Below are 23,957 nucleotides of genomic sequence, written 5' to 3' on the forward strand. Positions count from 1 at the left end.
CGGACTCAATTGAGAAGTCTGATCTCTTTGTAACTGTCAAGGTCAAGGTATAGAACACTGCCTCCCCTGCCTTATATACTGTCAGTCACTTGGGGGAGGAAGGCATTCCTAGATGGGAGATTAGTAAAAGCCTCCTGTAGGAGGTGATGCTTAAACTGATCTTTGAAAAAAAACTAGGGATTCTAGGAGACAGGTAATGAGTGAGAGCATGCCAGGCATGGGGGGCAGCCTGGGCAAAGGCATGAGCCCCGAGATGGGTGAGGCATCGAAGAAGCCCAGTTTGGCAGGATGGCAGAGTACTGGATGGGGAATGAGCCTAGAAAGATCCAAATGAACAAACACTTATTAGGAACCTACTGTGTGTCAGGCACTGGGCTGGGTGCTTGGGACCAGAAGACTAAAACACACAGCAATCTCTGCCCCTCCTGTAGCTTAACATTCCATTGAAGGGAAACAACGTGGACTCTGAGAGCTAAATCCAGAGGGGTGCTGCAGATGAGAATGCTACTCCTAACTGCACCCTTCCCCTCCCCCTCCCCTCCATTTCCTAAAGGAGAAAAAAAGTCTTACTATTCCAAGCAGGTCATCCATCACCAATACATAGGAATGCTACCAAGGCAGCCAGAAAGTTCAACTGTAGACACTAGGTGGCAGTCTTTCCCACACTTTCCAAGAAAGCCAGAAGTCAGCTAAGGTTACAGGTCTTAAGGATGGTACTTACACCCCTTTTTTTTGAGGTAGTCAGGGTTAAGTGATTTGCCCAGGGTCACGCAGCTAGTAAGTGTCTGAGGTCAGATTTGAACTCAGGTCCTCCTGACTCCAGGGCCAGTGCTCTTCCACTGTGGTCCCATCCCCGCCACCTTGTCCAAGTCCTTCCCTCCCATAGATCTCCCATGGTAGATTTACTCACTCCTTCCTCAAGGCAGTTTGTATTTGATGCCCCATCAGTCCTTCCCTGTATTATTATGCCTCGATCAGATCACAGAAGGGAACTCAACCCCCTCCCCGCCCCACCCCTTCTTAACTTCCTTGCTTGGGTGAATGGTACCACCATCCCTCCAATCACCCAGGTTCCCAACCCCACATAGCCAAAGAGTTGCCAAATCTTAACAAATGTTTGCAGAGCACTTTACAAACATCTCCTCAACCCTCACAATCCTCCCTGTATGATAGAGGGAGGCTATTATTATACTGTGGTTGAGAGGCTGTGACTTGCCCAGGATTCAAATGCGGGCCTCACTCCAAATCCAGGGTAGACCCTTTATCTTTACCTCTACATTGCCTCTCTCCACTCACAAGGCCACCATGCTCCTTCAGGCCATTTTCATCTCCCATCTGCACCATTTCAGTAGTCTGCTCAGTGGGGCCCCTGTAGCCAATCTCTCCCCTCTCAGAATCACCCTCCACATTGATGCCAGATGAGTCTGGCCATGGCTCTCTGCCTCTAAGGTAAAATACAAACTCTTCTGTTTGGTTTATAAAGCTCCTCCTTTTCCTCCTAAAGTCTGACCCCAGTCTGCCTCCCCAGGCTTATGGCCCCTTGCTGGTGAAGTAGCAAACTGGCCCACCTGGAATGCCCTCCCTCAGCTCCACTTCAGAGAATGCTGAGCTTCCTTCAAAGACCCACTCACATGGCAAGGCTTCCCACAGAAAGCCTTTCCAGATCTCCTCTGCTCTCAGGGGCTAAAGCCTTTCCCCCAGAAATTACTTTATATTTAACCTGTTAGTGTCCTGCATCCTTACGGTTTACCTCCCATAGAACGTAAGCTCCTTGAGGGCAGGGACCAATTTGTTTTTCTTTGGATTCCTGGCTCTTCCACAGTGCCTGGGACATTTACTACATGTTTGATGAATAAGCAAACCCTCTCATTTTACAAATGAGGAAGCTGAGCCCAAAAAAGTCTGTTAATAAGCATTTATTGAGCACCTAGTGTGTGCCAGGGACTGGGCAAAGCACTGGGGTTACAAAAAGAGGCAAAAGATAGTCCCTGTCCTCAAGGAGCTGACAATCTAACGAGGGAGCCAAGCTAACAAATATATACAAACAAGCTCTATCCAGGACGAATAGGAAATAATTAAGAAGGCAGGTGCTAGAATGAAGAGGGACTGGGAAAGGCTTCCTGTAGGAGGTGGGATTTTGCTGGGCCTCGAAGTCAGGGTGGTCAGTGGTCAGAGCAGAGGCAGGAGAGCATTCCAGGCACAAGGGACAGCCAGAGAGAATGCCCAGAGCAGAGAGATGGAAAGTCTTGTTTGGGGAACAGCCAGAAGGCCCGTGTCACTGGATCTTAGAGTACATTTGGGGAGTAAGGTATAGGAAGACTGGAAAAGTCGGAGGGGAGGAGGTTAGAAAGGACTTTGAATGAAAACCAGAGGATTTTGTATTTGATCCTGGAGGTGACAGCAAGCAACTAGTTTATTGAGTGGGAAGGCAGTGTAATCAGAACGGTACTTTGGGAGGGGAGCTGAGTGGAGGATGGCTGGAGTATGGAGAGGTCAGAGGCAGGCAGAGTCACCAGAGGCTGAGTGGAGGATGGGCTGGAGCATGGAGAGGTCAAAGACAGGCAGATTCACCAGAGGCCAAGGTGATGAGGGCCTGCACTGGGTGGGGGAGGGGGGGGAGGTGTCAGAGGAGAGAAGGGGGCATATTCAAGAGATGTTGCAAAGGTAAAATCAACAGGCTTTGGCACCAGACTAGATATGGGGGAGGAGGGATGAGAGATAGTGAGGAATCCAGGAAGATACCTAGATTGTTGGACCAGGGAGGATGGCCGTGCCCAGAGTAGTAACCGGGAAGATAAGAGGTAAGGAGTGTTTGGGGGAAAGATGAATTCCAGTTTGGATGTAACCAATGCAAGATCTTCACTGAACATCCAGTTCAAGATGTCTGAAAGGTAACTGGAGATGTAAGCCTGGAGGTTAGCGGAGAAGTTAAGGCTGGACAGGAAGATTTGAGAATCATCAGCATAAAGATGGTAATTAAATCCAGGAGAGCTGATGAGGTCAAGCAGTACAGAGGGCGAAGACGAGAGGGCCCAGAACAGAGTCCTGTGGGACACCACAGTTAATGGGCAGGAGCTGGAGGAGGATCCAGCAAAGGAGACAGAGAAGGAGTGGTCAGAGAGGTAGGAGGAGAACCAGGAGAGCAACCGAGAGAGAGAGAGAGAGAGAGAGAGAGAGAGAGAGAGAGAGAGAGAGAGAGGCAGGCGTCTCAAGGTGGAGTGAGTGGCAAAAGGCCACCGGGAAGTAGAGAATGAGGACTGAGATAAGGTCAATTAAGAGATGCCTACTCATTCTGGAGAGAGTGGTTCCAAGGGGATGGTGAGATCAGAAACCAGATTCTAGGGGGTCAAGAAGAGAGACCACGGGGGCACCTAACTTAGGTAGGCTTTTAAAGAGTTTGGCCACAAAGGGCAGAGAGGACGGAAGGATCAAGTGAGGGAGGATGCTTTTTGAAGAGGGGGGAGATGTAGGGAAGGAACCAGTAGACAGGGGAGACTGAAATGAAGAGGGAGTGGGAATGATTGAGGAGGCAATCTCCTGTTGTAGGCAGAGCCGGAATGGGATCCCTCATGCAGGCAAAAGCAAAGGGACTTTCTGTAAGATCACCCAGGCAAAACAGCGCTGGAATTCAAACCCACATCACCTGATTCCAAATCCCGCGCTTCTTCCAGGGCACCACACTCTTAGCGTTCCTGAGCGATTCCTTGAAGGGAGCTAAATACTCTATGGGGCAGTCATTTGTGAGACAACTAGACAAAGGTATGGCAGTGGGAAATCAAAACCCAAGTTTGGGCTACAGACTTTGTCAGTAGAGTACATGAAAGGAAGTGATATGAAATGTCTGGAAGAAAAATCGTACAAAGGCAGATTAGAAAGAACTTTAAATGCCAAGCTTCAAGTTTGTACTTTGTCCTTCTGGCAGTAGTAGGGAGCCACTGAAGATTCTTGAGTAAGGGAGTGGCATGTTCTGCCCTGTACCTTAAGAAAATAATGTTGGCAGCTTCGAAGAGGATGGTTTGGAGAAGGAAGAGGTGGATCTGAACTCCAGGCCAATGGCAGCTCTTCCTCCCCAGGGAAAATAGCTTCAGTGCACATTTTCAGTGTGCATTATCAGCCTTCTTAAAAGCCTTCAGTCATTCCCCACTGTAGTTTGGATTACAAGCCAAAGAATGAGGATGAGGATGCCAATTTACTCGTGCAGATTTCACTAGGGAAAATCTGAGCTTTAAATATAGTAACATTCACAAGACAATAGATTTGTAGCTGGGGGCTGCCATTTTCCTCTTCATTCTCTTCACTCTTTGCCGTCTGGCTTCTGGCCTCATTATTCAGCTGAAGCTGCTCTTTCCCAATTCCCAAGGATCTCTGTTTACACTCGATGGGCTATTCTCAGTCTTCAGCCTTCTTGCTTCTTCTGCAGCCCTTCCTTGACCCTGCTGACCACCCTCTTCTCTTAACACTCTCTTCTCTTTAGGTTTTCATTTCTCCTGGTTTCCCTCCTAGCCGTGTGACCAGACCTGTTCGCTTTCCTGGATCTTCACCCAGATCTCTCCTACGCAGGCTCTGAACTGAGCCCTCTTCTCTCTGTAGGCAATTTTCCTTGGTGATATCATCAGCCCCCATGGCTTGGATGGTCCTCTCTCTGCAGATGACTCTCAGATCTACCTGGCCCTCCCTAACTCTCCCAGCCTCCAGCCTTGCCCTCCCAGGTGCCTGTTAGACATCTTCAACAAGATGTCCTGTAGATAGCTAAAATCTGGCCTGTCCAAAACAGAACTCATGATCTTATGTTGCAAAAGCAAACACAAACAAAAACAAAAATTCCTCCTGTCTCCTTAACTTCCCTTTTGCTTTTGAAGGTGTCATCACCCGCCATCCTCCATGCTGGCTCCCAACCTAGGAGTCGCCCAGGACTCCTCACTATCTCTAAACTACTCCCACACCCCATTTTCAAGCTGTTGCCAAGGTCTGTCAATTCCATCTTCACAACATCTCTCAAATATGCCACCTTCTCTTCTCTGACATGGCCCCCACCCTGGTGTAGGCCTCCATCACCTCAGGCCTAGACTATGCCAATAGCTGTTAGGGGTGGGGAGGGTCTGCCTGCCTCAAGTCTCTCCCCACTCCAGCCCTTCCTCCGCTCAGCTGTCCAATGGATCTTCCTAAAGTTCAGGTCTGCCTATATCATCTCCCAATTCAATACATTCCAATGGTTCTCTATCACCTCCAGATTCAAATATAAACTCCTCCACTGGGCACCGAAAGGCCTTCAGACATATTCTTTCTTACCTTTCCCATCTTCTTACACCTGACTCCCCTCCATATACTCTTCCATCCAATGGCACTGGCCTCCTGGCTGCTCTTTTCAGGAGACACCCATCTCCAGACTCCAGGCATTTTCACTGTCCATCCCTCATGCCTGGAACTGTCTCTTTCCTCATTGCTGCTTCTTAGCTTCCCCAGCTTCCTTCAGGGCCCACCTGTAGCCAGGAGACCCTCTCTAACTGTTGTGTAAGACCATCCCCAACCAGTTCTGTCTGTTTCTTTTAGGCACATGGTTGTTTGTATGTTGTCTCCCCACTAGACTATAAGCTCCTTGAGGACTGGCACTGTCTTTGGCTTTTCTTTGTATCCCTAAATTCCTAAGGCACAATGCCTGGTGCACAATAGGTGCTTTGTGCTAGTTGACTAAATGAAGATCAAAGGCCATCTGGTTCAACTCCTCATTTTACAGATGGGGACACTGAGGCCCAGAGAGGTAAGTCACTTGGATGAGGCCACATGATACACGGACAGATCGCTAAGATCTGGCTGCATCTCCTGCCTCAGAGACTTACTAGCTGTGTGACGCTGGGCAGATTGTTTACTGTGGCCAAGCCTCAGCTAACTCATCTGTGAAATGGAAATGCTCAGACCTGGAGTACGTCATTACAGGATTATTGTGAGGAGCCAGGGAGCTAGACTATATCATGGGCTTTAGAAATGGTAGCTGCTGCTGTTGTCCTTGCCCCAGGTGACCCACAGAGCCCAGGTTTGAACCCAGGTCCCTAATCAGCTCCATCAAGTCTTGACTACTCCACGTGATTGAGCGCCATTCACCAGCTCTGAGGGGCTGAGTTCCAAGCCTCTTCCTGGCTCCTGGACAAACTCCCCTTCCACCGACCAACCCCCAGAGCCTCCACACAAAGCCCCTAACCCAGGATGGTAATTATCCCAGACCTAGAGTGGGAGGTTTGGGACTCATTTTTCCTCCATTCTACAGTGGGCAGAACAGCAACCCATGCTCTGATCCTGGCACAGCTGTACTGCTCAGGAAGGTGCCATGGTATGCATGCCTTCTTAGTGCCCATCCGGAGCCTTCAAGACCACTCCCCTCTGCCAGGTAACGTTTGGTGGTCTCAGCTGCTGCCCCATCCATTTCTGGGGGTGTCCAGGCCATGGAAGCCAGCTCACTGCTTCCAGAGGCAAGGACATTGGCCAATCACCCAATGACAAGGCTCTGCCACCTCCCCTTCCTGTCCTCAGGTGGGAAAGAGCAGGGGAGGGACGTGGGTAGAAACCCTCATGCCGAGGGCCTCTGTTGTCTCTTGCTCTTTTCCAGGAATAACTGTAGGGGATATCGGGCCGAAAATGAACTTTGAGCAAACAGACAATGGCTTCCTCCAGTTAGATCACGTGCGGATTCCCAGGGAAAACATGCTGAACCGTTTCTCTCAGGTAAAAAATCGTGAGGCCAGGAGGCCGGGGTGCCTCTGATCTTCAACTTTCAGAACTGCTTTTGAGCAGAGATCAGGAGGAGAGAACTTCAAATCTGAGGCTTGAAGGAAACTCCTTCCTTCCACCAGCATTTCTTAGGCCCCTGTTGGGCACTGGCCCAGGTGAAAAGGTCCCTGCCTTCAGAGAGCTAGCACTCTCCTAGGAATGATAGGTTCCATGGACTAGCTTTAGCAGCATCAAACCTCCATCCCTTTTTATGGCTGTTTCCAAAAATCACATCACTCTTCTGAGGGACCAGGAGCTCCACATAGTAGGTGCTTAGTAAGTCATTCCTGACTTGGTTTTGTCTTTGTGTCTCCAGCATCTAGCACCAGGTCAGGCGTACAGTAGGCCTGTTAGAAATGCTTGCTGAATTTCCTTAGGAACCCAGTAGGAGTTTTAAACATGGTTTGAGTAATGGTCCCATTACTGAGTTCTCCTGAGGGGTAAAGGACAGCAATCATTTGGATGCATGAATGGGATGGGTTTGCTTGTTTAAGAAAATAAGCTTACCGCTTCATAGTCATGTCTCAGCTTCATCTCCCAAAGAATATAAGCCCGCTGAGGGCAGGGAGAACAGAGAGGCCCTGTATTCAAATTCTGGCTCCACTCCATACTGCCTTTGTGACTTTGGGTAAGTCACTGGACATCTCTGAGCCTCAGTTTCCACTGGTTGTCCTCCCAAGTCCTTTCCAGTTCTAAAGCTGGCAGAAACAAGAGGCAGAGGGGGACCACATGCTCTGGTCTCTCCATTTGTAAGAGCAGCAGCTTGACCTCAGGTCCTTTACAACCCTGACACCCCCAGATTCTATGGGGGTGCCCTTCTTGTCCTGTTCCTGAGCCCCCAGTGCCCAGAGTCCCTCATTCTCTCCATCTCACCCCCAGGTTTTACCGGACGGTACCTATGTGAAGCAGGGCACCCCCCAAAGCAATTACTTCAGCATGATCGTGGTCCGGGTCCAGATGCTGCCCAGCGAGGTCATCTCTGCCCTGATGAAGGCATGCGTCATTGCCACCCGCTACTCCGTCGTCCGGCGCCAGTCTAAGATCAAGCCCAGGTATGGGAGTGCTGCTCCTACCCGTCCCCTCACCCAGTTGGTAGGACTGAGCTCTTCTAGGGTAGGGTTAGGGAAGGTCTAGACTACCTCCAGTAATTCACAAAATGGCCCAGTTTAGCCAGATTCTGATAAGTGAAGCATTGTGTAGCAATGGAAATAAATAACACTTTTTCTAAGTCAGAGGTCCTGACTTCAAATCCTGCCCTGTCTGAACTGAGAAAGTCACTTATTCTCTTTTGGCCTCCTCAGTTTCTTCAATTGTCAGCAGGACCAGATAGCTTCTGACCAGTCAAGATCTGTGATTTCATGACCCTTCTGTTTACAGCCAGCTCTTGGAGGCAGGTGTGAGACGGGGGCTGGACAGGGGACAGCCTCAGTCACAAGGGCCCCAGTTTCATAAGCGGTTATATAATCTCTCCTCCTCCTCCCATTCTCCCAGTGAGCCAGAGGTGAAAATTCTTGACTATCAAACTCAGCAAGAGAAGCTGTTTCCCCAGCTGGCCAGGGCCTACGCCTTCCATTTCATAGATAAAAGCATCAATGAATTCTTCAAGAAATCCTACCAAGAGATACTCAACGGAAATGCCGTCAGCCTGCCAGAGGTAATGGGGGGAGGGGCATTCCCTTCTTCCACACAGGCCTAGCCTCCAAAGGCTCTCCTCTCTCCTTCCAGCTCATGCCATCTCCCAAGAATCAAAGGTCAAGTTAGTACAGAGTACGTGCTTCCCAGACATGGCTCTGGGCTCCCTTCCAGCTCTCTCCCCTGCCCTCTGGGTCTCCAGCCCCACTTCCTCTCTCTGTCTTTTTCTTTCATTGAGGCCACAAAGGAAGACAAAACACTGTCCCTGCCCGCCTACCCTCAAGGAGCTCACAGTTTTAGAACAAAATGGTCACTGGCCAGACCGATCAGGAGGCTCCACTGGCAGTGCAGACAAGGGGCAGTGAGATCTTGGAGAAGAACAGAGAGAGGGACAGGACATTACAATGGAGGCAGGCAGACCTCGCAGCATCTTGGTTCTAGATGTGGAAGGGACTTGGGAAGGGAAGGGACATTAGTAAGAAGTATCAGAAGCAGGATTTGAACCCAGTGATATTCACACCCTATTATCCAGCTCCTCAGTGGAGGGCAGTGGGGACCAGATCCCTGAATCAGACGTCACCTGTTGCCTTGGCAAGGTGGCCAAGCCTCTCCAGGTGGCAGCTCCATTCATTCATTCTTCAGTAAGCATTTATTAAGTACATATTGCATGCCTGGCATAATACTGGGCCCTTGCAGTGGCAGTGCAGTGAGAGGGAGAATGACTATGGGGGAAACTCTTATATTCAACTTTTTCTGCAAAGATTGCTTCTTGGGGTGCAAAATATAGTCACATCATTGCCAAGAATTAAGAAGTTACTGATTATAATGGGTTTCATCCAAGGCAGTATTGCTCCTTCTCATTTCTAGATATACCCACTTTGGGTTTTTGCCATGGTTATCAAGAATGATTGTATTTTGCATCCCCGGAAGAAGCAATGTTTGGACAGAAAAGTTGAATTTAAGAGTTTTCCCTCATTCTCCCTCTCACTGAACCCCCCACCCCCAGCTCACTCCTCCCCTGATGAGTCTTGTCTGTTTCTCTTCACAGCTCCATGTGCTCAGTGCAGGAATGAAGGCCATGCTGTCAGACCACAGCATCCTGGGGGCTGAGGTCTGTCGGAGAGCCTGTGGTGGGCACGGCTACTCCCTGCTGAGTGGACTGCCCTCCCTGGTCACAAAAGTAACAGCCTCCTGTACCTATGAAGGAGAAAACACTGTGATGTACCTGCAGACAGCCAGGTATGCCTGAAATCCATTCACAGGCCGATTACCCTAGGAGCTGGACATCTCTGGCCGCCTTCCCAGGAATGTCACTGGGCTTCTTTGAAGCCCCTCCAAAATATATCCCTGCATTAGAAGGGAACCTCCCCACCCCCCTCCCCTGGGGAACAGTTGTGATGGCAACTCCCTGGAATTATAGATTTTGGAGCTGGAAGGGGCCCTGGAAATAATCTACTCTAATCCTTTCATTTTACAGATGAAAAAACCAAGGCCCCAAAGAGGATGAATAAGTGGCTTTCTGAAGCTTACATAGAGTTCAGAGATTCAAAGCAGAAAGAAATCTTAGTCATCTTAACTCATTTGACATGTGAGAAAATTGAGGCCCAGACAAGGAAAGCACCTTGGCCACAGTCACCCAACTAGACGTGGTCAGAGCCCGGATTTGAACCCAGGTTTTTCCAGGGCACTGTACTACTGACGGATGATGTCCAGCTGGCACAACCTCATTGTTCTGATGCTCACTGGGCTGCAGCAACATGCGCATCTACCGGCATTGGACGCCATGTTGTTTCCCGTCTGTAGTGGTCACTGAGGGACCTGGGGACAGGCTCAGCCTCACAGACCTTAGTAACAGTGACTAGAGATTCCTAGGCGGATTCGGCTTCCCTCTTTTGCTTTAAGGGAGGTACGATTTGAGCTCACAAATTCATGCTGATTTGAGGGAGGCTTGATCCCAATTTTACAAGTTTTTGCAAATGTGATTTAATTCTTTTCTTCTACAAGACAGAGTCAGCTTGGCTCTTCCGTGGCAAAGAGATCGGGGGGGGGGGGGGGTGCTTAAGTCAGCAGCCTAACACAACACCCAGAAGAGCTCATCTGGGTGGTCTTAGACTACATCAATGGAAGCCCAGCAAACAGAATCAGACAAGGGTCGATCTCAGCGGGCTCTGCTTGGGTCAGAGCACATCTGGAATATTGTGTTCAGTTCTGAGCACATTTTACCAAAGATACTGACAAAATGAGTCACATGCAGAGAAGGATGACCAGGATGGCTGAGACAACTTGAAACCCTGTCATATCATAAGAGCTAACATTTGTAAAGCACTTCCGAGTTTATAGAAAACTACAAATGTTATCTCGATTAATCCTCACAACAGCCCTGTGTGGGAGAATCATTGCCCCATTTTTCAGATAAGGAAAGTGAGGGAGGTTTTTAACCTGGAGGAGAAAGGCTCCAAGGGCACAATCGCTGTCTTCAAGTATGTGGTAGAGGAATTAGGCTTTATCTGCTTGACAGGACAGGCCAGAACTAGGAACAATGAACAGAAGTTGCAGAGGCAGAATATTCCCACCAAATGAAGCAGCCCCAGAGTAGAATGGTGTCCTGGGACTAGGGTTTCCCAGCACCAGCAGACCTTTACGCAGAGTCTCAGAATCCAGGGGCTCACACTGCATTTAACATCGGGGGATGAGCAATGGCAACTCTACCCACATCAGGTGGGAAACTGGGAAGAGATCCAAGGCTCTCTCCTTGGCTCTTGGCCCCCAGTTGTATTTCTAGTGAATCTTAAGAGCCCCATCCAAAGGGATGCTTCTAGACACAAGCCAGATGGTTGCTGAGTGACTAACGAGGAACCAGACCACCTACTCACTTGACATTTCCTTCAGGTATCTGGTGAAGAGCTATCTACAGGCTCAGCCTTCCCAAGGCTCCCTGCTGCAGACAACCCTTCCTCAGTCCATCCGATATCTCACTTCAACTTGGACAGACAGGTGTCTGGCGCAGAAGGCAGCAGACTTCCTCAGCCCAGCCATCTACATTGAAGCCTATGCACATGTAGCAGCCAGGTCAGTGAGATGCAGAAGACTCTCACCACACAGGAGGGGACAGATGGCTTTTCCTTCTTTCATTGTACAAGGTTCCCTTTGGGTTAGACCGATCTGAAGAAGTACATCCATGATGAGAGAAGAGAAGAGGGAGAGAGATGGAGAAGGAGAGGGAGAGGGCAAGGGGGGAAGGGGGAGAGAAAGAGAGACAGAGAAGGGAGAAAGGGAGGCAGAGACAGGGAGAGGGATGGGGAGGGAGAGAGACAGGAAGAGAGACAGAGAAAGAGCAGAGACACAGAGAGGAGAAAGGCAGAGATAAAGAGGGGCAGAAAAGGAGGGAGAGGGGGGAAGAGAGAGAACTGTAATACAAAAACCTTTAAAGAGCCTTAAGTAATCAGGCTGCGTGTCATATCCTGCCTGAGGCTAGGCCCACATATGTTAGTGATTAGACAAACACCGGCCTGGAAAGGTCAAACCCTGCCTGGGAGAAGGAAGATTCTAAGTTAAGAAGAGAGCAAACAGAAGCCAGAGAGCCAGGCCAGGTTGGTACCAGTCTCTGCAAAGTGCCGAGCTCCAGGGGCTCAGAGGAGCAACACAAGCAGCCGGTGGAGAGGAGGCTGAGGGAAGTGGGGGCAGGTCCAGACCAAGTCTAGAAGCCAACGCCTGGCAGGGTTTTCAGAGGGCCAGTCAGTCACCTGTCTGCTGACTCTTCTCCCCAAAGGCTCAGTCATTTCTGGAAGCTGCCAGGATTGACCGACCCCAGGCACCACTATCCTGGCAGTCAGGGCCGGGGTCAGCAGGGTTACCTCCTCCCTAGGCCCTGCCAGTCAGGTGGGCTTGTTCACTGAGTGAAAGGCAGAGGCCTAGAACCCTTCTGACCATGGGCAGGGTGGGCAGGACAGGCAGGTTGAAAAACATTCACCCTAGAACCTTCTAATGATGCTGATTTTCTTTCACCAAGTTGAGTCAAGTCAACAAGCATTTATTAAGTGCCAACTGTGTGCCAAGCACTCTGCTAAGCAGTGCACATATTAAAAAAGACAAAAACGAGCCCTGCCCTCAAGGAGCTTACAATCTAATGGGGGAGACAACATGCAAACGACTCTGAATGTATTATATACGGGATAAATAACGGACACTTTGTAAGGATAAGAGAAAATTAACCTGTAACATTGCATAGTTATGCCCACTAAGAACAGGCATATGTACAGGAACCAAACTAACTAAGCAGACCGGTCTGTCCGTGTTAAGCCAGTGTTACCGATGCACTGAGGTCATGATGAACTTACCAATGAAGAAACAGTGGGGTGCCAGGTCTGAAAAAGGGGTGCGCTGAAATAAGTTCTAAGAAAAGTTATCATACCCAAGTTTGAGAAGCTATGGAAGTACGTGCATGTACATATGCATACATCCATACATATATGCACATATATATATATGTGTACGTGTGTGTGTGCATATGCCCAGGACAGGAAGGGCCTTAGAAGCTGAGCAGAGGATTTGACATCTGATCCTGGAGGTAACAGATAACGGAGCAGAACGGCGGGGCCTTGAGGTACAGCCTGTCTTGGTTCTGGTTCTTGTGTGCCCAGTACTTGGTACGTACCAAGGGCTTCACAAATGCTTGTTGAGTTCAGTTGTGTGGAACCTGTGTCCTTGAAAGTGAGATGCCCCATACAAACTTAACCTAACACAAAAAGAGGCCAAGGATAAAGCTGGTCTCCTAGGCGAGCCAGGGTTTCACGTTCCAAGTACCAGGAAACAGGGCTCTGTCATAGGCCAGAGACCCACGTGCACATGGCCCAACAGAAAAAGGACTGATGAATGAATGCTGCTGTATAGTCTTTGTTTTTACCTTCTGCAGGCTTATAAGGAACTCAGCTCATAAACTACATGATTTGACCAGCTCAGGGACTGACCAGCATGTAGCATGGAACCAGACCACCATCCTGCTCGTCCAGGCAGCCAAAGTAAGTCCTTTACTGGCTAATGAATGATGACATGACAGATCTCTGTCTCTCTCTGTCTCTGTCTCTCTCTCTGTCTCTCTCTGTCTCTGTCTCTCTCTCTGTCTCTCTGTCTCTCTCTCTCTCTCTGTCTCTCTCTCTCTCTCTCTCTCTCTCTCTCTCTCTCCCCCACCTACGACTACATTCAGGAGAGGGAAAAATGTCATCAACTCTCTGCCATCATCACCTCCTCATCATCATTTCACTACTGCCCTCATTTTACTCCCAAGGCTTCAGTATTCCATATTTTAATTAAAGAACCAGTGAGATTGCTCTGGATTTATGATACAGCTTAACACTACAGCTCTATTTGGTCCTGGCTGTTTAAAGACTTCACTTCAAAGGGACAGAAGAGCAAGGATCTATGGTCCAGATGCCTTTCCCTTACGGCCTCCTCCTGTATCCTGATGGTGTCTCATTGAATTTCATGGATATACTACTTTGGCCTTCTGCGTTTTTGGAAAAGGGTCTCCTCCTCCCCCCTTGCCAATGTCTGGAAGATAAAGGGCAATGAGCATTTATGAAGCACCTACTATGTGCCAGGCACTGTGCTAAGCACTGGGAATTTAAAGAAGGGTGAAAGACAAGTCCCTGCCTTCATGGAGCTTACTAGATGGTCTAATTAGGGAGAAAACATGCACACAACTGCATACAAATGAGACACGGCCAGGGCCACTTAGAAGGACTCTCTGAGGGAAAGCACTAACATGAGGGATCAGGACAGGCTTCTTTCAGAAAGCAGGACTTTAGCTTAGGTTTGAAGGAAGCCAGGAAAGCCAAGGGGCAGAGGTGAGGATGGCAAGTGTTCCGTTCCATGCATGAGGGCCAGCCAGAGCACATACCCAGAGCTGGGAGATGAAGTAGGTACAAGGAGGCCAGTGGCACTGAATCAGAGGACGGGGAAGGGAGTGAGGAGGAAGACAGCAAAGGCAGGAAGGGGCCAGGCTGTGGAGGGTTTAAAAAGTCAAACCAAGGGTTTTTTTTATTTGATTATAGAAGAGGGAGACGGTGGAGTTTATTGAGTAGGGAGGTGACATGGTCAGGTTTGTCTTAGGAAGATCACTTTGACAGTTGAGGGAAGATGGTCTGGAGTGCAGAGAAACTCGAGGAGAGAGATCAGCCAGTAAGCAGGGGATGAAGGTCTCCACCAGGGTGGTAGCAAGGTCAGCAGAGAGAAGAGGATTCTATGATGGGAGAACTGACAGACTGAATATGGGGAGAGGGCAGTAAGAGAGGGGGGAGGAGCTGAGGATGACACTGAGGTTGCTATGGGGTTGTTGAAGATTCAGCAACCTAAAAAGACCTGAGAATCCTACACAGAGCAGAAACTAGAATCCTGCTGACAGCAAGGATTGTGAGGCTCCCTAAGAAGGCTTGGAAGGTCCTTTGACAGGGTGAGACATGGCAGACTTGAGTAGATAGTGCCACCTAGTGGCACATCAGCACCATTTCCTTCCATAGGCAGCATAGATCCTGTTGTTCAAAAATGGTATTGTCTTTGGTAGGCAGGAGCTCGGACAGAGCAGAAGAGCTCAGAAGAATAAACCCTAGGCCCACCAGACAGATGGATGGCTACCCCAAGGTAACCTAGATCAAAGGCAATCAGAAACGTGGGAGAGTCTTGGAAAGTTGAAGTGTAAATTACTGTTCAAATGTAAACGCTCATTACAACTATGAGAGACAGACACACAAAAAAAGAGACAGAGAAGAGAGACAGAGACATAGAAAGAGAAAAGAGAGAGAGACAAAGAGAGAGGGAGAGAAGAGAGACACAAAGGGAGAAAAGAAAGAGACAAAGAGAGAGAAGAGACAGACAGAGACACAGAGAGACAGAGACATAGAAAGAGAAAAGAGAGAGGGAGAGAAGAGAGACACAAAGGGAGAAAAGAAAGACAGAGACAAAGAGAGAGAAGAGACAGACAAGAGACACAGAGAGACAGAGAGAAACTAAGTGGAGGAACCAAGGAGCCTCCTCACTAGTTCTCAACAAAAACGGTTTCTTAAACCTGGGACCACTGAGTAAAACAAAGAAAGCTGAGCTGGGTCTCTCAGGAATGAAGACCTACTTGATGAAGACCCTTTCCCAAGAGCTTTCTTCTCAAAACTGTTCCTTTCGCAGAGCAGCACATCAGTGCACACCACCCACATTTTGGCTACGACTTTATAGGACAAGATTCTTCACCTGCAGACATCATCCTCCCCTCCTCTTCTACTTCAGGATACGCACCATGGTTTCAGGAGGTAGCGGGAATAAATGCAGAGGCAATTTTGCTGTGATTGAAATCACGGATCGAAAGTTGTTGAACTCTGCCAGTAGAATCGCGCTCCCGAAAATCTGATGGAAAGTTAAAGGTTCAAGTTTCCTGCCCAGATATGTAGGGGGGGGTGGGTCTGAAGAAAGTCACAAATGCACACTGACCATCTTCCCACCCCAGCGGGTGTCGCAGCAAGCTGTTGTAACCTGGCCTGTAGTCAGGGAAGAGTTCAACACCTGGCCTTAACTAAGATGCCTCGTCCTCAAAACAATGATTCACGTCCTTCCAAACTGTGACCTGTGACTCAGTTTATCCGATACCAGCATGACCACATGGTGTGGTAATATAGCTAGGTGTAAGTCCGAGACCCGAATCCCATTCAGACAACTATTTGGGTTTCACTCATTTTGTCTGCAACGAAAATACGTGCTTCATGCAAATTGTCTTTGCAACCTGAGCGGACATTTCAGGAGGAGCACTCACTATTAGAAGCACCATTTGAGACAAAACCTGGTCATGCGAACATAATGGACCCCCCACCCACCCCACACTACAAGCATCTGAGATCGAAGCCATCAAAGAAACACAGAGAGACAACCAATGTAGAGATGACTAGTGAAAAATCGCAAATTACACGTGAAGCAACCGACAGTGGAAAGCAAGACCCCCCAGAAACAATGCTATCACACCCTTCAGTACGATCTCCACAGTAAACATTTAATCAGTGCCTACTACGCACCAGGCACCGTGCTGGACACTGAGAAGACAAAGATAGAAATGCGATAGAACTCACCCTCGAAGAGCTTACATTCTACTAGGGGATACAATATGGTTTTAAAAAAAGCAATATGGTGGGGGTACAAGAGCAGGAACAACTAGGGGGATCAGAAAAGGCCTTGTGCAAGAAGCAGCACCTGAACTCTGCCTGGAAGCACAGGGTTCTAGCAGACAGAGGCACAGAGGAGCATCCCAGCTACGGCAGACAGACTGTGTACAAAAGCAGAGAGTTGGGATGTCAGGTGGGGAAGCGGCAGTTTGGCTGAACAGATAATTTGGCTGGAATATAAAGTGTGGGAATGTGAGAAATGTGAAAGGAGTCTAGAAACATTGTCTGGAGCCAGATTGTGAAAGGCTTGAAATAACAAGCTGAGAAGTTTGTGTTTTATCCTGAGGGCTAGAGGGGGCCACTAAAGAGCCTGAGCAGATGCTTGCAAACAGGATTGAGGCAGCTGTGTGCAAGGTGGCGGGAGGGAGAGGCCAGAAGCAGAGGTGATGAAGGCCTGCTAAGGGGGCAGCTGCGATGGGAGACAGAGGTTTTGAGGTAGGATGAACAAGACACGGCGACTGACTGGACACAGGAAATGAAGCCAAGCTAGGAGTCATAGACGGCTCGGAGGTCACAGACCTGGGTGACCGGAAGGATGGGCAGTGTCCTTAGCAGAAACAGGGACAATGAGGAGGAGGATTAAGTCTGGGAGGAAAAATATAATCTCAGACATGTTGAGATTGAGATGCTGGTGGGACATCCAGGGAGAAGTCTTGTCGAAATAGGCCTAGAATTTGAGAGAGAGATGAAGGCTGGATCTCATCTCTGTGGAGATAATTGAGCCCGCAGCAACGGATGAGATGACTGAGAGGTTTTTTTGGATGATGTATCATACTGCTGATTTGTATTCAGCTTGCGATCCTCTAAGACCTCCAGACCTTTTTCCTGTGAAAGGCATCTTGTACTCCCCCATATTGTACTTTTCGTTTTTTAAACTCAAGTGTGGAGCTTTACAAGGATTCCTATCAGGTCCAGTGTTTGGTCCGGTGTTCAAGATCTTTGGGGATCCTGAGTCTGTCACCCAACATATGAGCTGCCCCTTCCAGTTTTGTGTCATCTGCAAATTTGGTAGGCCAAAGCATTGATAACAAACGTGTATCAGTACAGAATCAAAGATGGATCCCAGGAACACTCATAGACCTCCCTTCTAATTGACGTTGATCGATTAAGCATCTCTGAGGTTCCACTTCACATTCATCAGATAGGCAAAGATGACCAAAAAAGGAAAATAACAAATGTTGGAGTGGCTGTGGGAAAACAGGCATATTAATGCACTTGGTGGAGCTCTGAGTTGGCCTGGCCATTTTGGAAAATAATTTGGAACTGCACCTCAAAATCACTCCACTGTGCATTGCCCTGTGACCCACTAAGTTTATGCCCTAAAGAGATCAAAGAAAGAAGGGACCTTACATACAAAAATATTTATGGCAGCTCTTTTGTAGTAGCAAAGAACCAGAAACTAGTAGGGCACCCATCGATCGGGAATAGCCAAACAAATTACGGCATCTGCATGTAATGGAATACCGCTGTGTCCAAAGAAATGGCAAAAGGTGCAGCACCAGAGAAACCTAGAAAGAGCTGAACAAACTAATGAAGAATAAAGTGAACAGGACCAGGAACAATTTTATGTAATAACCAAGACTTTTTAAAGACAAACAACTTTAAACAACTTAGGAAATCTAATAAACACAATGACCGACCGAGACTCCAGAGACGATGCTACTCACTTCCTAACAGAGACGATGGGTTCAAAGATAAAGGATAAGACATCCATTTTGGGGGCAGAATCAATTCAGGAATTTTCTTTGCTTGACCAGGCATATTTACTACCGAGCTTTTCCTTCTTCTTCCTCTTCTTCTTGTTTGTGTTAATGATGTTCAGTTGATGTAAAGGGAATTACAGAGGGGGGAGGGGAGATAGAGAAAACATGCTTATTAATTGAAAATAAAACAAAATGAAAAAAAAATTCACATTGATCAGCTAATGTGATTTTGGGTTGTACTAAGAGAAGTGGTGTCCAGAAGCAAGAAACTGATAGATTGATGAGCCAGAGAAGGACTCCAGGCCCAAAACCAGGGCCTTAAGTCCATATCATGAGAGGTTCAGTTTAAGGAATTGGGGATGTTTGGCCTGGAGAAGAAAAGGGGACACAATACCTGTATTCAAACATTTGAAGGACTGTCATACAGAAGAGGGATTATTCTTGTTTTCCTTGGTTCCAAGAGGACAGAACCAGGAGGCATGAGTGGAAGCCACAAAGAGGCATATTCGGGCTTGGGTTCCCTAATAATCAGAGCCTCCAAAGCAGGATGCACTGCCCTGGGAAGTGGTGGGTTCCTTCTCTCTGGAAGCCTTCCTGTAGATGCTAGATAACAATTTGTCAGGCATGCTGTAGGGGCCTGGCCATCTAGTCAGACCAAATGGGCCCAGAGGGCTCTTCCAACACTAAAATTCTTTGGTTCTATAACAATCCCACTATACTCTGCCACATCTGAGGTATTTTGTTTGGTTCTGGGCACCATATTTTAAAGAGGACGTTGGGAAACTGGAATGTGTCCAGTAGAGTATAAGCAGGATGGTGAAGGGACTAAAGACCATCCCAGATGAGGACCAGTTAAGTCTAGCAATGTTTATATTAAGTGGTGACAGAACCACTGTCTTCAGGCATTGGAAAGATTATCATGGGGAAGATAGATTAGACTTGCTCAGCTGAGCCCTGGAGGGGAGAATTAAGAACAGTAGGTAGAGGTTACAAGGACACAGCTTTCTCCTTATATTTACAAAAAACAAACTGCCTAATAATTGGAGCCATCCAAAAGGACACAGCTGCCTCAGAAGGCAGTGAGCTCCCACCACCCCCCACCCCACCCCCTGCCCAAAGTCTCAAAGCAAAGGCCACAGAACCACTTATTGTAGACCAGGGGTGAGGAACCTGCAGCCTTGAGGCCACATGTGGTCTTCTAGATCCTTAAGTGTGGCTTTAAGGGGATCTAGAAGACCACATGTGACCTCAAGGCCACGGGTTCCCCAGCCATGTTGCAGACCTTGCAGAGACCTATTCCCTCCTGCTCTGGCCTAGGGGGGCCTAGATCGGAGTTTCATCATCTTTTTGTCATGGGCCCTTGGGCAGTTGAAGCCTATGGGACCCCTTGAGAATAATGCTTTTACATACAGAGAATAAAGTACCCAAGATTACAAAGGAAAGCACACAGTGAAATGCAGTTATCCAAACACTTTAACAAGCCTGTTCAGAGATGGCAGCTTCCAACCCTGCTGGCCCAGGCGGTCCCTGAGCCCCCTTCCAGCTAAGACCACTGTGCACTTCTGAGCAGAAAACACTTCTTTCCTCCCAGCTCTTTGCTTTGGTCAAAGGGCATTCTGGATTGGGCAACAAAGGTTCACACAGCTGCATCTTTCCTAGGCTCACTGCTACCACTTCACTGTAAAAACTTTTGTGGACTCTCTAAGAAAACTTGAAAACGAACCAGAGATCTACCACGTAATTAAACGGCTCTGTGACCTGTATGCCCTACACGGCCTTCTGTCTAATCTGGGTGACTTCCTACATGATGGCTACATGTCTGGGGCCCAAGCAGACCTAGCCACAGCGACCTATTTGGACCTCCTTTCTCTGATCCGGTAAGCGATTAATCCTGAGAACATCCCTGGAGTAGGAAGTGAGAGGCAGCCAGCAGGATATTGGTACCTATTCCTTTATGATATTTAATTTTTTATTATTATTACTGCCAATAATAACAGCTAGCATTTAGATAGCACTTAGTGGTTTGCAAAGCAGTTTTACATGTTATCCCATTGATATGTATCACCATCAAATTCCAACGTGCTTCCAAAACAGGATTAGTAAGAGGATATTTTAATTTAGTTTGTGTTTTGCCAAATTTGAAAGGAAGGGAAAGAGAAGGACTGCATTAGCCTATACATGTTAGCTGGGGGGAGGGCAGGAGAAGGGGGAGAAAGGGAGATGTGGTACATGGTACAACGGGCTGATTCCAGGAAACAAAGATTTCATTAAGGTAGCAAGTTGGATTCCTGGGGGGAGGAATGTTAAAGACCCAAGCTATTCTAGACTTGACTTTAAAGAGATATTTTACACTGTGTAATGGGAAGACAGCATTGCTTGAAAGCCACACATACTGTGTGACTGAGCAAATCACTTAACCTTTTAGTGGTCTGGGCAGCTAAGACCATAAGCTGCCCTCCTGCATTAGGGGAGGGAGTTCCCTAGACCAATGAGAGCACAAGTCTAGGCCTTCTGTCATTTCCCAATACAAGGAAAGTGGCCTAGGTGGAAATTTGATATCAGCGAGCTCTGCTAAAAAGACAGCAGCATCAGAAATTGGCAAAGGACTGTACTAAAATAAAAATATTTCTTAAAAAGCTGTGGGGTGTGTGTGTGTGTGTGTGTGTGTGTGTGTGAGAGAGAGGGGGGGGGGGGGAGAGAGAGAGAGAGAGAGATCGAGAGAGAGAGAGAGAGAGAGAGAGAGATCGAGAGAGAGAGAGAGAGAGAGAGAGAGAGAGAGAGAGAGAGAGAGAGAGAGAGAGCTGGCATATCTGTTGCCAGGGAGAAGATGGATTGTGGAGGAATGTGGAGCAGACTCCATTTGGGTACCATGCATGGATTATTTGCTGTTTTCTTGTACCTTAGTCACTGTCCCAATTCACTTACAAATAAATCCCAAGTCCATCATGTGTATACTTGTGTGACCTTGGACAAATCACTTCATCTTTTTTTTTTAATTTTTTTTATTTAATATTTTTAGTTTTCAGCATTGATTTTCACAAGTTTGAATTACAAATTTTCTCCCCATTTCTACCCTCCCCCCACTCCAAGATGGCATATGTTCTGGTTACCCCATTCCCCAGTCAGCCCTCCCTTCTGTTACCCCACTCCCCCCATCCCCTTTTCCCTTACTTTCTTGTAGGGCAAGATAGATTTCTATGCCCCATTGCCTGTATATATTATTTCCTAGTTGCATGCAAAAACTTTTTTTTTGAACATCTGTTTTTAAAACTTTGAGTTCCAAATTCTCTCCCCTCTTCCCTCCCCACCCACCCTCCCTAAGAAGGCAAGCAATTCAACATAGGCCACATGTGTATCATTACGCAAAACCCTTCCACAATACTCATATTGTGAAAGACTAACTGTATTTTGCTCCTTCCTATCCTATCCCCCTTTATTCAGTTTTCTCCCTTGACCCTGTCCCTTTTCAAAAGTGTTTGTTTTTGATTGCCTCCTCCCCCTATCTGCCCTCCCTTCTATCGTCCCCTCTTTTTTATCTCCTTCCTCCTTCTTTCCTGTGGAGTAAGATACCCATTTGAGTGGGTATGTTATTCCCTCCTCAAGTCAAATCCGATGAGAGCAAGATTCACTCATTCCCCCTCACCTGCCCCCTCTTCCCTTCCAACAGAACTGCTTTTTCTTGCCACTTTTGTGTGAGATAATTTACCCCATTCTATCTCTCCCTTTCTCCCTCTCTCAATATATTCCTCTCTCATCCCTTAATTTGATTTTATTTTTTTAGATATCATCCCTTCATATTCAACTCACTCTGTGCCCTCTGTATCTCTAAATATGTATATTCCCTTCAGTTAACCTAATACTGAGGTCTCATAAATTATACACATTACCTTTCCATGTAGGAATGTAAACAAAATAGTTCAACTTTAGTAAGTCCTTTATGATTTCTCTTCCTTGTTTACCTTCTCATGCTTCTCTTGATTCTTGTGTTTGAAAGTCATATTTTCTATTCAGCTCTGGTCTTTTCATTGAGAAAGCTTGAAAGTCCTCTATTTTATTGAAAATCCATATTTTGCCTTGCAGCACGATACTCAGTTTTGCTGGGTAGGTGATTCTTGGTTTTAATCCTAGCTCCAGTGACCTCTGGAATATCATATTCCAAGCCCTTCGATCCCTTAATGTAGAAGCTGCTAGATCTTGTGTTATTCTGATTGTGTTTCCACAATACTCAAATTGTTTCTTTCTGGCTGCTTGCAGTATTTTCTCCTTGATCTCGGAGCTCTGGAATTTGGCGACAATATTCCTTTGAGTTTTCTTTTGGGGATCTTTTTCAGGAGGTGATCAGTGGATTCTTTCAATTTCTATTTTACCCTCTGGCTCTACAATATCAGGGCAGTTCTCCTTGATAATTTCTTGAAAGATGATGCCTAGGCTCTTTTTTTGATCATGGCTTTCAGGCAGTCCAATAATTTTTAAATTATCTCTCCTGGATCTGTTTTCCAGGTCAGTGGTTTTTCCAATGAGATATTTCACATTGTCTTCCATTTTTTCATTCCTTTGGTTCTGTTTTATAATATCTTGGTTTCTCATCAAGTCACTAGCTTCCACTTGCTCCAATCTAATTCTTAAGGTAGTATTTTCTTCAGTGGTCTTTTGGACCTCCTTTTCCATTTGGCTAATTCTCACTTCATCTTTCTAAGCCTTAGTCTCCTGCTCTACAAAATGAATGAGCTGGACTCCCAGGTACTAGATCTAGGATCCACACAAGTCTCCTCCAGAAAAGTCCAGCTTTTATGCCAGCAGCCCCATGCTCTGGAGGGGCACTGAGGATGGGTCCAGGGATAAACCACAGGCCAGCTGGCCAAGGATTCAAGTGTCTGCTCTAAGTCCAGAAAGGGTCACTGGCAGGTTGGCTATGGTTCTTTTATTAATGCGATGAGTTTTTCAATGACTGCTACTCTTGAAGGTTTCTCTCCAAGTCACAGACAAATTGTAAGCTATATGATGAAGTCACTGGTAACCAAAGTAATCAGAAATGCATATTCTACCAAACGCAGTGATGTGTCTGAAAGAGTTTAAACTACTTTTACAAAGTCTGTTGGCTAAGGCACAATTTTGGTCAGAGCATTCTCAAAGCATGATCCCAGGTGAACATTAAGCATATAGGCAGGGTGAGTACCTCAGAGGCAGCAAGGGGCAGAAGAATGAGAGGACCTGGATTCACGAGCCAGCTCTGCTCTTCCTCACCATGACCCTCACACCTCTGTCAAGGGGCTGTACTAGATGCCGTCCAAGGTCCCATCGGCTCTAACGCTGTGGAGCCAGGGTCCTGTGCTCTAGGCCCGAAATGGTTTACTGCAGCCGTGTGGGGGATCAGGACAGCCTGATGAACCTTAGACAAACTCCACAGAATCAGGCTGTACCAGCAGGCATTCCATTTCCATTTATTTGTTATTCTCTTAGCCCCCTGTTGACAGAGACTGTTGTCACCGGGCTTTAAAATCTTCCACAAGATTTTCATAGTGGAATAAGAACCATCGTGTTTTTTCTCAACTCAGTAAATTATGTTGACTCGTGTTACAGCACGTTGGCTGTGTACATAGGTGCTTCAAAGCGATTGATTAGTAAGCAAACACGTCTCTTATTTCACTTTTGGGGGTGGGGGTGG

At 47.4% G+C, this 23,957-nt stretch overlaps 1 protein-coding gene across 3 annotated transcripts in view; it reads left to right on the top strand.

Annotated features, from left to right (window-relative positions):
* Positions 1 to 23,957, top strand: part of ACOX2 (acyl-CoA oxidase 2) — a 51,775-nt gene that overhangs the window by 17,150 nt on the left and 10,668 nt on the right. For all 3 annotated transcript variants that reach the window (XM_036738459.1, XM_036738458.1, XM_036738457.1), the window contains 8 exons: positions 6,263 to 6,382; positions 6,602 to 6,717; positions 7,642 to 7,814; positions 8,254 to 8,416; positions 9,443 to 9,633; positions 11,284 to 11,463; positions 13,307 to 13,412; positions 19,952 to 20,169. In XM_036738459.1, the coding sequence (XP_036594354.1) occupies positions 6,263 to 6,382; positions 6,602 to 6,717; positions 7,642 to 7,814; positions 8,254 to 8,416; positions 9,443 to 9,633; positions 11,284 to 11,463; positions 13,307 to 13,412; positions 19,952 to 20,169 (1,267 nt within the window). The remainder of the gene's footprint in view (positions 1 to 6,262; positions 6,383 to 6,601; positions 6,718 to 7,641; positions 7,815 to 8,253; positions 8,417 to 9,442; positions 9,634 to 11,283; positions 11,464 to 13,306; positions 13,413 to 19,951; positions 20,170 to 23,957) is intronic.

Source organism: Trichosurus vulpecula, chromosome 9, assembly GCF_011100635.1.
Source record: "Trichosurus vulpecula isolate mTriVul1 chromosome 9, mTriVul1.pri, whole genome shotgun sequence".
Taxonomy (NCBI): domain Eukaryota; kingdom Metazoa; phylum Chordata; class Mammalia; order Diprotodontia; family Phalangeridae; genus Trichosurus; species Trichosurus vulpecula.